This window comes from Dysidea avara, chromosome 2 (assembly GCF_963678975.1).
Source record: "Dysidea avara chromosome 2, odDysAvar1.4, whole genome shotgun sequence".
Classification (NCBI taxonomy): domain Eukaryota; kingdom Metazoa; phylum Porifera; class Demospongiae; order Dictyoceratida; family Dysideidae; genus Dysidea; species Dysidea avara.
Genome location: NC_089273.1, coordinates 5,143,811 through 5,156,630, shown reverse-complemented (window position 1 = coordinate 5,156,630; position 12,820 = coordinate 5,143,811). Strand labels below are relative to the sequence as shown.

The 12,820-nt window shown below is 36.4% G+C and overlaps 1 protein-coding gene across 1 annotated transcript in view; it reads left to right on the top strand.

Moving 5' to 3' along the window:
* Nucleotides 1-11,606, top strand: part of LOC136246372 (uncharacterized) — a 62,776-nt gene extending 51,170 nt beyond the window's left edge. The window contains exons 28-39 of the mRNA XM_066037764.1: nt 399-493; nt 790-901; nt 962-1,118; nt 1,175-1,241; nt 1,879-1,945; nt 2,002-2,099; nt 3,271-3,397; nt 3,448-3,489; nt 8,709-8,762; nt 8,819-8,906; nt 11,172-11,300; nt 11,352-11,606. Of these exons, the coding sequence (XP_065893836.1) occupies nt 399-493; nt 790-901; nt 962-1,118; nt 1,175-1,241; nt 1,879-1,945; nt 2,002-2,099; nt 3,271-3,397; nt 3,448-3,489; nt 8,709-8,762; nt 8,819-8,906; nt 11,172-11,300; nt 11,352-11,422 (1,107 nt within the window). The 3' untranslated portion in view covers nt 11,423-11,606. The remainder of the gene's footprint in view (nt 1-398; nt 494-789; nt 902-961; nt 1,119-1,174; nt 1,242-1,878; nt 1,946-2,001; nt 2,100-3,270; nt 3,398-3,447; nt 3,490-8,708; nt 8,763-8,818; nt 8,907-11,171; nt 11,301-11,351) is intronic.
* Nucleotides 11,607-12,820: the final 1,214 nt, after the last annotated feature.

Here is a 12,820-nt window from a genome sequence, read left to right as displayed (position 1 = left end):
TGTACTACCTGTTTATTTGGTACAGCTCAGCAATGACAACTTGAAGCTTGTTCAGTTAAGGATGTCATATTTCATGATAAATTTCTTCCTACACAAATCCATGAGAAGTTTTGAATCAATCAATATTATAATGCCAAATGAGCCTAATACCATTTTCTAGCTTAAGGTATGTAGCTACATATGTAAACATGTGCTCCAGAGTATAGTTAACTGTTGAGAGTTTCTATCCTACGTATGTATGTCCAGTCTCAACTCTGCTTTTGTCATTATGGGCTAGTACAATAGTATCAAATAAATACTTCATTGATGGTACACATTTCAGCAATCTATTTTATCTGATTAAATGTTGTGCACCCTTATACACCGCCTATATTACTCATCTATTATTTGTAATGTAGGACCAGTCTCTGGCACTCTCAATTGTCAGTTATGTTGGATGTGGAATATCAATCATCTGTTTGATATTTGCTATAGTAGTGATGATTGTGCTACAGTAAGTTTGTTATTGCTAACCTGGAACATGAAATTAACAACTCAGTTTCAATGTGCTGGGAAAAGATTCAAAATTTCATTCAAAGTGGTCTAATAATATTATTGTTGTGTTCCCATTGAATAGGTAGCTATGCATTCATAAAAAATTATTTGTATATAACTGTTTCAAATCATAAAAAAATTATGTTTTAACATAATTAATTTTATATATAACTTTTTCAGATCATACCATTTGCAAAAGTGTACTCATGCAAATGTTTTTCAGAATGTTTATCAAATCATAATTTATGTATATAGCAAACAAGTGTTCTCTAAAGTACCAGACTTCATCCATTTGAACCTCTCCATTGCACTATTAATGGGTCTAATAGTATTTGTCAGTGGAATTGAGACTGCTACTAACTATCGAGTAAGATACATGTATACAATACTTGATGTGTCTTGTTCATACACTTAATGCATTTTGTAGGCTAGCTGTTTGATTGTAGCTATTTTACTTCATTATTTCTTCATGGCTGTGTTCAGTTGGATGCTTTGTGAAGGAGTAATGTTGTTTGTTTGGTTGAACTTTGTACTGTATCAAGGAATGTTCAAAACAAGGAAATTTTTCATGCTGTTAGGTTGGGGTAAGCACTTGTATATACTACAACATCAATGGTGTTTAATACTTTATATTGTTCAGGTTTACCGGTTCCCATTGTTATTGTGTCTGCTGCAGTGTCACATGAACAGTATGGAAATGATGACATGTAAGAACTAACATGTGTAGTGATATGTCTATGGAATTTAGTACTTGAAGGCTTTGTGTTGTGATGTCCAAGCTGAGAAAGGCTGCTACTACAAGGACTAAAAACACTAAGTCGTGTTTCAACTACAACTGCATGGTTTCTGTATCTTGAAAGCAGTTTGTAAATAAGAACTACTAGAAACAAACCCATCACACCTCCCTCTAATTTAGTTTAGCTGTCACTATCTATTTACATTCCCAGCATATATCACAGGAGTGTAATCGGCATGTTTAACATGGTCTCTTCAGGAGCTTTGCATGGCTCTATATGGATTTTAAGACCACATTTACAGCAACCAAATTCAGTATCAAATGTTTTGAGGTCAAAACAATAATTATTTTAGTAATATTTCATTCACAATAAAATTGTAAGGAGGAAAGTGTTTGTTTGGAATACACATTCAAGAAAGCAGCACAATAGTTTGTTTTCAGAATACGAGATTAACATTATTAGCACTAATACCAGTTCTCATATTTTGTTAGTAGACCGTCAAAAGTGAACTACGTATATAAACACATTATATTTGTAAGAACATAATGGCTGTCACATCTGTTCTTCATTCAACCCTTAACAGTATGTCATTATTATGTGTCTACAGATGTTGGATTACTGAGGAAAGAGGTGCCATTTGGGCATTCATTGCTCCCATGCTGCTAATCATACTTGTAAGATCATATTGTTATGGAGTTCATTTGTCTTTTAATACAACATACTGTCACAGGTCAATACCTTCTTTTTGATTATAAGTCTTTATCAGATTTTTGGTAGCAAGAAAAACTCACTGAAAGCTAAATCAGTTTCAAAGTTTGAAATTACAAAGTAAGTATTGTGTAAAAGCTATTCGATCAAAACACGTATGTACACATTGTGAATGTTCTGAATAGTCACTTATTTTTCTAGTTTATATGATTGTACTGTTGTATTTCATTTATTATTATTGATTACTTAGGACTGTTAAGTACATCATATTTGCATAATCTTGTATAATGTTTGATGTCTTATCTGGTTAATGTGTTGAGTTTGAATGGCTGTTTCTGTCTGGCATTGTGAAGGGACCTGGACCTGGCTTGGCAAGAATTAGTGGCTTACCGGTGGATGGTCTGATATCGTTAACCGTACAGTTGCTGTGTTGATTTTATTGCATATCAGCCACTAAGAAGCCAGCACAACTCTCTAATCTTGTGTCTGGACTTCAATCGTGGTCTGCCTCCATTTTGAATTCTATCTTTTGCCCACTTCATCACCCTTTATCCTCTGCCCCTACTTCGCTTATCCAATTGCTCAGATTTTATATTTGTTAGGAAAGTCTACAAGCAGATACAAGTACAGTATTGAAAGTGGTGTGAAATGCAATAGATTGGTGCATCTCTTGTGTAAATTTCATATGCTCAGCAAGTTATTCTATATGAATTCTTTACAGCCATTTATCTCGAAGCTTCTAACCCTATAATATATAGCTATATCCGGCTTATAAATATGAGGCATGGTAACATATGAATCATTGATAGTAATGCACAGCTACTGTATAGTCTTACTTAATGTGTATCCTATAATATTTGTCTCTGTCTGTACTGTGCATTACAAAATAATTTTGAATTCAAATGTTCAAAATATATTCCCACCGAGAAGTTTGGTCGCATGCCATATTCCTATGAAGTCAATTATGCAACTACGAATAGTCTAGTGCCATGTGTTAAGACCTGTTTAACAGCATGCTAGGAAAGCGATGTGTTGTGTGCTGATAAGGTTTGTAAGTGATCAAAATGGACTGCTGAACTAATACAACATTGATGCCTACTACATTTCAAAGGACAAATTGTATGTATAATACATATGATGTCAGGGCCAATGGGATGAATAACCAACCTCCTCTGCTCCCACTGTGTGCCAACACATTCATCTTGTCAGTACTTCATATTCATGTTATGTTGTATACAGCATACTGTACATTATATTAAAACTTTGTTGACTAGTTTGTATGTTATTGTAGGATATTGGTTAAGGCAGCAATACTCTTACTGCCACTACTTGGGCTGACGTGGTTGTTTGGATTACTGGCTGTGAATGAAGATACTGCAGTGTTTGCATGGATATTTACAATTTTCAATTCTCTACAGGTACTACCAATTGTGTGGCAATTTACATGAAAGTATCTTCTTACCATTAGGGTTTGTTTATTGCATTGTTCTATGTGATCAGAAATCAGAAGGTAATATTTACAGTGTGTCAATAATTATCATTTATAGTCATTGGTATTACGCTCAAAGTTCCCCAGAGACTTTAGGTCCCCAGGGTAAATCATAAAATTGCTGCCGTATTGTAGTCCAGCAAAGGAGTGAAATATGTGTTGCTTAACACTGGCTGACCTAAAAATAAACTGCTAAACTATATATATATATATATAGTCGGTATACATTCACCTGAGCCCCGCCAAATATAGTAGTATCAGAGAGGTGAACGTGTGTTCACTCTCAATGGTTTTGTACAGGAACAAGCATGTTTTGATGTTGTAAACATGTTTGCGAACCTGAATTGTCCATACTAAATGTATGGGGTATTTTAAAGCCTCATAACTCACTTGTTCTTTCCCGTATCAAAGCGCTACTTTGATTAACAGTTCTGGCATTTAAAGGGCTTCACAGTGCTACTAAATGTTTAGGCAGCTCATGTAACAAGAGTTATTAACAAGAAATGAGGGCTCAGGTGAATGTGAACAGACTATAAAGACGTGGCAATTATGCCAGCATAATTTTCAGGAAACATGTACATATGTATGTGTGGGAATTGGGAATTGTGCTGGCAGTTTAAAGCAACTACAAAGCTTTAAAAGATGAACAATTCTAATTCAGCAGTCAGAAATTCTACTAATAGAATAGTTACACAATTGTACTGCTCTAATAAGGCAGTCTTACAGGATATAAGATATACAATACTCTTATAGGTGACCGGATTTGCGAAAAGGGGTCTTTCACACACATCAACTTTGACAATTCATAAGTATTGAGGTATATTGACTTGAAATTAGGTCAGTAGTAGGTAAATGTACTAAACTAGCTAAATGGCTGGAGAAAATTTGAGGTATCAAAAGATTTATAGATTATTCAATGCTTGCCTGTAGCGGTTAAAATTCAAATGTGACCGGGCTTGTAAAAACAGGGCATGTGGGCACAAACTACACCCCATCACTCTCCAGGTCATATCTCAGTATTGGAAAAGTATATTTCCATTCTATAACTTGCATCATGATGCCAATTAAATGGTTACTAAGAGCTGAAAATCGCAATACCATAACATAATGGTGCAAAACGTTATGAGTGATGAAAGTGTGAAAAAGTAGTCAAAAATCATGTGCCCACATGCCCTATTTTGCAGGCCCAGTCACAATTAATGATTCTTACTGTAAATTGATCAATTAACATGTATATTTACTAGCATATACACAGACATTATGTGTTCATGCACTATTATTATAATATATAATATTGAAATTGTTAGCATAACAGATAATAATAATCTAATCAAAAACAGCCAAGCTGTAAAAAAAGGTGCGGCCCCCAAAAAGGCCATGGTGAAAAAAGATGTGAAATCCAAGGTGGCGGCCAAGAAATGGCTGTGATGGTAGGTTAATGGTAAAAATTTTAATAGCGACAATTCAGGTGAATTTGTTGCCAAGACCAAGTGGCACAAAATTCACCTGAATTGTCGTTATTAAAATTTTTACCATTAACCTAGTACCATCACAGCCATTTCTTGGCAGCCACCTTGGATTTCACATCTTTTTTCACCATGGCCTTTTTGGGGGCCGCACCTTTTTGTACAGCTTGGCTGTTTTTGATTAGATATCACTTCTTTTTGTATTTGTATACTGCAAAGCCAGCCATATAGGCTGGCTTTGGGGCTTTATAACCCATGTGTTTTTTTATTTACCACAGGAAGAAGAAAAGAACTTATAGAAGATTTTTAATACTTCCATTATTTTTGATTTTATTAGTAATTATACAAATTATATACCTATATTTGTTACATGCCCATTATTCCCCACAGGATATTTTTTAGCAGCTGATCTCTCTATTGGGTCACTTAAAATATAGCTGAACTATATGCAGGATGGTTTCTTTGTAGCTGAACTCTCTACAAGATAAATTCTTCTAGCTGATTTCTCTACAGGGTGATTTGTTTCTAGCTGAACTCTCTACAGGTGATTTGTTTGCAGCTAAACTTTCTACATCCATGGTGGTTTCTTTGTAGCTGAACTCTCTACATGATGGTTTCTTTGTAGCTAAACTCTCTACAAAGTGACTTCTTCTAGCTGAACTCTCTACAGGTGATTTGTTTGCAGCTAAACTCTCTACACGGTGCTTTCTTTGTAGCTTAACTCTCTACATGATGGTTTCTTTGTAGCTGAACTCTCTACAAGGTAACTTCTTCTAGCTGATCCCTGTACAGGGCGATTTGTTTGTTGTTGAATTCTCTACACGGTAATTTGTTTGAGGCTGAACTCTCTACATGGCAGTTTCTTTGTAGCTGAACTCTCTACAAGGTGACTTCTTCTAGCTGATCTCTCTACAGGGCGATTTGTTTCTAGCTGAACTCTCTACAGGTAATTTGTTTGCAGATAAACTCTCTACATGGTGCTTTCTTTGTAGCTAAACTCTCTACATGATGGTTTCTTTGTAGCTGAACTCTCTACAAGGTAACTTCTTCTAGCTGATCTCTGTACAGGGCGACTTGTTTGTTGTTGAATTCTCTACACGGTAATTTGTTTGAGACTGAACTCTCTACATGGCAGTTTCTTTGTAGCTGAACTCTCTACAAGGTGACTTTTTCTAGCTGAACTCTATACAGAGTAATTTGCTTGCAGCTGAACTCTCTACATGGTGGTTTCTTTGTAACTGAACTCTCTATAAGGTGACATCTTCTATAGCTGAACTCTTTACATGGTGTCTAGTTTCTAGCTGATCTCTCTACAGGGTGATTTGTTTGCAGCTGAAATCTCTACAGGGTGATTTGCTTGTAGCTGATCTCTCTACAAGTTGATTTGTGTGTAGCTGATCTCTCTGCAGGTTGATTTGTTTGTAACTGATCTCTCTACAGGGCAATTTGTTTGTAGCTGAACTCTCTATAAGGTGATTTGATCTCTCTGCAGGTTGATTTGTTTGTAGTCGATCTCTCTACAGGGTAATCTGTTTGTAGCTGAACTGTCTATAAGGTGATTTGTTTGTAGCTGATCTCTCTGCAGGTTGAATTGTTTTAGCTGAACTCTCTACAGGGTGATTTGTTTGTAGCTGATCTCTCTGCAGGTTGATTTGTTTGTAGCTGAAGTCTCTACAGGGTGATTTGTTTCTAGCTGATCTCTCTACAGGGTGATTTTTTGTAGCTGACCTCTTTTCAGGGTGATTTGTTTCTAGCTGATCGCTCTACAGTTGATTTGTTTGTAGCTGAAATCTCAACAGGGTGTATTGCTTGTAGCTGAACTCCTTACATTGTGTCTAGTTCCTAGATGATCTCTCTACAAGTTGATTTGTATGTATCTGATCTCTCTGCAAGTTGATTTGTTTGTAGTCGATCTCTCTACAGGGTAATTTGTTTGTAGCTGAACTGTCTATAAGGTGATATGTTTGTAGCTGATCTCTCTGCAGGTTGATTTGTTTTAGCTGAACTCTCTACAGGGAGATTTGTTTCTAGCTGATCTCTCTACAAGTTGATCTGTGTGTAGCTGATCTCTCTGCTAGTTGATTTGTTTGTAGTCGATCTCTCTACAGGGTAATTTGTTTGTAGCTGAACTGTCTATAAGGTGATATATTTGTAGCTGATCTCTCCGCAGGTTTTAGCTGAACTCTCTACAGGGAGATTTGTTTCTAGCTTATCTCTCTACAGGTTGATTTGTGTGTAACTGATCTCTCTACAAGCTGATTTGTTTGTAGCTGATCTCTCTGTAGGTTGATTTGTTTCTAGCTGATCTCTCTACAAGTTGATTTGTTTGTTGCTGATCACTCTAAAGATTGATTTGTTTGTAGCTGATCTCTCTACAGGATAATTTGTTTGTTGCTGAACTCCCTGCACAGTGATTTGTGTGTAGCTGAATTCTCTAGAGAGTGATTTAATTGTAGGTGAACTCTCTACAGGGTGCATGACTTGTTTATAGCTGAACTCTCTACAACTTGATTTGTTTGTTGCTGATCACTCTAAAGATTGATTTGTTTGTAGCTGAACTCTCTGCAAAGTGTTTTGTTTGTATCTGATCTCTCTACAGGATAATTTGTTTGTAGCTGAACTCTCTGCACAGTGATTTGTGTGTAGCTGAATTCTCTAGAGAGTGATTTAATTGTAGGTGAACTCTCTACAGGGTGCATGACTTGTTTATAGCTGAACTCTCTTCAGTGTGACTTGTAATGTTCTGAATCTCTACAGTGATATAATTGTAGCTTAATTCTCCACAGGTTGACTTGCTTCTTGCTGAACTGTCTATAAGATTAACTGTTTGCAGCTGAACTCCCTACAGAATAACTTGTAATGTAATAGAATTCTATAATGGAGTAAATAAATTAGCTGAATGCTCTTTTAGGGTGACTGTTCTATTAGAGTATCTCGATCTCGCATTTGCTACATGGAGTTGGCTTTCGAATCATAACTCAGTGGTTTGTAATCCAGTTCTTCTATACTACTGCAAGGACTTTCTATGAAGATTATTCCAGCTATACACCGATTTTCAGCTCATTGCTCTTAGCGGTTTGCCTAGTAGGCGTAAAAACTAATACTTTTTTATTACTAAAAATCGATCGCGTAATTGTGACACGGGTTGGGTTTTGTGTCATATCTCCGTGGTCTTAATCTCGATTCCTTTCAAACCACCAAAAGGCACTCCTACGATGGTTACTCCATCTACATAGCAATTTTCAGCTCATTCCATGAAGCGGTTTACCCTGTAGGCGTGACAACAAATCGTTCTTGTTTTACGCGAATAATCGGTCATAACGCCTGAACCATTCATCGGATTTGCACCAAATTTGATGCTAGGATGCGCCTTTGGACTCCCTTGCTGTGTGCCAAATTTCAAGGCGATCGGAGCACGCGTTTGCGTTTTATAGTAATTTGTGCAAGTGTGCGAAAAGACGAAGAAGAAAAAAAAAAAAACGAAGAAAAAAAAACGAAAGTTTGGCCGCTCATATCTCGGAAATGGCTTAAGTGATTTCCTTCAAATTTGGAATGTAGACTCCCAGCTGGCGGGCAACTCTGCAGCAAATTTGGTTTCAATCGGATAAGCTATCACCGAGATACGAAAGTGTGAAAATGACGTTTTCTTTCTTCCTGTCAATATACTCACGGTGTGGCGCGCCGGCTTCTTGGGCCGCACGACACACTATCGTGTGTCTTGATACACATCTTGAGATTCTACTCTTAAATTCTATTGCAATATCTTTTGTGTAGTTTGTGAAATTCATTAAAGGACATGGGAATTTGAATTCAAACTCTGAGACATCTGTAAGTACACCATACACAATTTGTTGGTATACTGTCTAGTGTTGGTGTTTTCACAGCGTAACAAAATAAATACCATGAAAACTTCTACTGGGATTAACACTGTTAATGGCAAGAATACAGTTATGTTACAAACAAACTGTCATTGTAAGTTGATGTAACATTATACATGATGTGTGACGAGATTTGCTGCAAAGGGATCTGATAGCCTTTTAAGTTTCCAATTTTGACTAACCATAATTTTGCATAATATATCACTTTAAAATTCTAAGCAATATAGTGATACCTGTATGTTAGAAGTATATTTTTTTTTAAATATTGTTAATTTAAAAAACAATGAAGTAAGGTTCTATGCATTAAAAAGTAGTGAAACAAGAGATGAATGATGGTACTACAACATAACTCAGTGGGAAAGTTCCTACTTTGACATTGAGCAGAATTATACTTAATGTCCAAAGTAGGGACTTTCCCATCAAGCTGTGCTGTAGTACTATTAACTTGTGAACTAGCTATTAAGTTCCTGCACAGCTAATTTAAGTACGTACTGTACCAAAATTGGAAGCAAATAGGCCCACAGTAGCGTGCATAGCTTACCTTTGATCGTAATAGTAGTGGTGCTCCAATCTATGATCTGTCTCTATACGATGGTCCGCATTCTATTCACCTGGGCCAGAAGTTGCTCAAACGAACAGGCCCTTTCAGTTGTCTGGAGCTTAATCTTGACTAACAGGATGCAATTTCCACTCGAATACTATCAAATCACTCACTGATCTCTCCCTCCTGCACTGATTGGCCAAGTCAGTGTTGGTGTTTAGAAGAACAAGCCATCAAGTATCTGTCCATCTATTAAGCGAAAATCTCTTTGTCGATTGCAATCCAGGTGTTGGCAAAAGTCAAAGTAGCAACTCAGCAGCCTTAATGTTTCACATTCAACTCACATGAAATTATAAGGGCACTCAGCAGCATAAGCGCTTTCTGAAATAATTTTTTGGTGTCTACAGAAAAGTGTTAATACAGAAAATTAATGGCTCAGTATGATTTTATGCTTGAAGAAGACAACCAAACTGATTGAAGATACACTGTAAAAGGAAAGAAAAAGCACACAGGATGTACACTCATCGGAACCCCAAAAGGCACATCCCACAAGTGAGTTTGTTGCTGTGGCAACCATGTGCTGCTTCGTTTGGGTTCTAGACTTGCAACTGTGGTCAGTTAGTGAGTGAGTGAGTGAGTGAGTGAGTGAGTGAGTGAGTGAGTGAGTGAGTGAGTGAGTGAGTGAGTGAGTGAGTGAGTGAGTGAGTGAGTGAGTGAGTGAGTGAGTGAGTGAGTGAGTGAGTGAGTGAGTGAGTGAGTGAGTGAGTGAGACTAAATTTCAAGATTTGGAAATTTTTTAAAGATTCTATGTCCGGTAACTGGTAAGTGTTTTCTTGTTTTTAATGCTATATTTCATGTTAGATGGAGTCTGATCAAGAGTTAAAAATAGTGGACTCTTGGTCTGATGGGCTAATATTATTTTGTAAAGGTGATTTTTGTGGTGTTAAATGTCTCTAGGATGATTTTAATAGTTGCGTTTTAGACGGTACACATCATTTTCTGGAGGATCCCTACTTATTAACAGCACTACCATACTGTTTGATAATGTGGCCAAATTTCAAGTTGGAATACTGTGCCATTAATAAGTCAAGTTGTGGTTTGCCAGGCGCAGGCAACTGGAAAAGCTATAAGACCCCTTGTTTTAGATCTGATTACATTTGTGACTGTACATTTATGATTATAGTACTGTAGCATAATCATGCTACCCAATGAGTTAATATTTACAAAATTAAATAATATTGTGTGAGTGGATCTGTGAAAACAAGTTTTTGATTTGCAATTGGAAATCGACAACTATGTTTATACAATCCTGATTCAGAATTTTCCTTGCATCTCGTATCTATAATATTGCAGCTTGCTTCTGAAACATTTTGGAGCCAAAAGTATTATTATTGTGGGGCATAAAATACAACAAGATTGACTGATTCCATGCATACATAGGCTTGATTTATCTAACAAAGCATTTAATAATATTATTCATAACTACCTCCATTCTTTAATGTGCTGTATAGATGACTGATTCCATGCATACATAGGCTTGATTTATCTAACAAAGCATTTAATAATATTATCCATAACTACCTCCATTCATTAATGTGCTGTATACTTTACATTTGACTAAATTTCAGGCCAATATAATAGCATTTTTCACATCTACACTAGGTATAAATCACTGTGACAAATATTGGCTAATTGAATGTGTGTTAAAACACTTTTCATAAACTCGGTCACAAATTTTAATATTGATAAATTGATTGTGTGTGAAAGCCCTTATTAAATACAGTGACACTTAAATTTGTGCCTATGTAAATTTATTAGCTACTGATAACAGAATTAACACAATTTCACTTTCTGCTGAGCATAATGTCATTTGTAATGACCATGTGTCATCACCGACAAGGCCTACATCCGATATAGGTGGCAGTGATGAAGCACAGATTGTTACATGTAAGTTTACTGTAGAATAAAAAGATTGTATACTTAATTCTATGCCTACAGCAATAAGGGACACTGATAATGATGAAAACAATACAAATGAAGATAACAATTTTCAAGTTACAACTTTCTAATCTCCAGAATGTGAAGAATGTGCATTATTTTATATAACTACTGTATATGAAATGTACATGCTCTTGTTTGTGATAAATAGTAGAAATCAGTGTTTTAGTTTGCCAAGAATTATTTTAGGCATTGTATTTTGTCTTAGCTTTTATTGTTGGATGGTCAAGTGTAACGTGTGGTACAGTATTTCAAAGTTAGTACATTATTAATATTGCAATAAGGATGGTAAGACAGTAGATTATATATATACCAAATCTTCTCACCTAATCACACAAGAATTGGGTAAAGTCTTCAGAGCCATTTTTCCCTCTGAATATCTAGTCATCCTCCATCATCAGTAATAATGTCACAATATTCTTGCACTGTATGTAGCTGATTGTATGTCCACATGTGTTGTATGCCTCTGAAAAACTCTTATTGATAGAGAAGTAGTGATTTTTGATGACACCATTGAAGCAGTCCTTTTTTTAGCAGAAGCATTAGTCCTAGTAATACAGATAGTATTATTGTACTGTAACAATGGTCATTGTGCACTTGTTAATAGTGATCAATTGTAAACTGTTGGTAACACATTAGAAGTGAGCTTATTATGCTATGAAAATACTGTAGCCTATTATGCTTTTGAGCAGTGCTCAAAAGGACACGTCAAGTAAATTTCAAGAAATATCAAGACACACGGTAGTGTGTCGTGCGGCTCAAGAAGCCGGCGCGCCACACCGTGAGTATATTTACAGGAAGAAAGTAAACGCGATTTTCACACCTTTGTAGCTCCGTGGTTCCTTATCCGATTGAAGAAATAGTTGCTACAGACGTGCCGGCTAGGTAGGGGAGTCCACATTCCAAATTTGAAGACAATCGCTCTAGCCATTTCCGAGATACGAACGGCCAAAGTTTGGGTTTTTTCTTCTTCTTTTCGCACACTTTGCAAAATCCGCCATAAAACGTGAATGCGTGCTCCAATCCGGCTGAAATTTGGTACACTTAAAGGGCTCATTAAGGCGAATCTCAGTATCAAGTTTGGACGGAATCCGATGAACATTCACGAAGTTATGAGCAATTATTTGCGTAAAACAAGGTCGAAGGTCTGTCACGCCCACAGGGTAAACCGCTTGAAAGAATGAGCTGAAAATTGCTATGTAGATGGAATAACTTTCGTAGGAGTGCCTTTTTGTGGTTTGAAAGGAATCCAGTTAAAGGCCATCGAGATATGACACAAAACCCAACCTGTGTCACAATTACGCGATCGATTTTATGAATAAAAAAACTATTAGTTTTCACGCCTACCAGGCAAACCGCTTAGATCAGTGAGCTAAAAATCGGTGTGTAGCTGTAATAATTATCATAGAAATTCCTTGCAGTAGTACAGAAGAATCGGATTACAAACCACTGAGTTATGATTCGAAAGC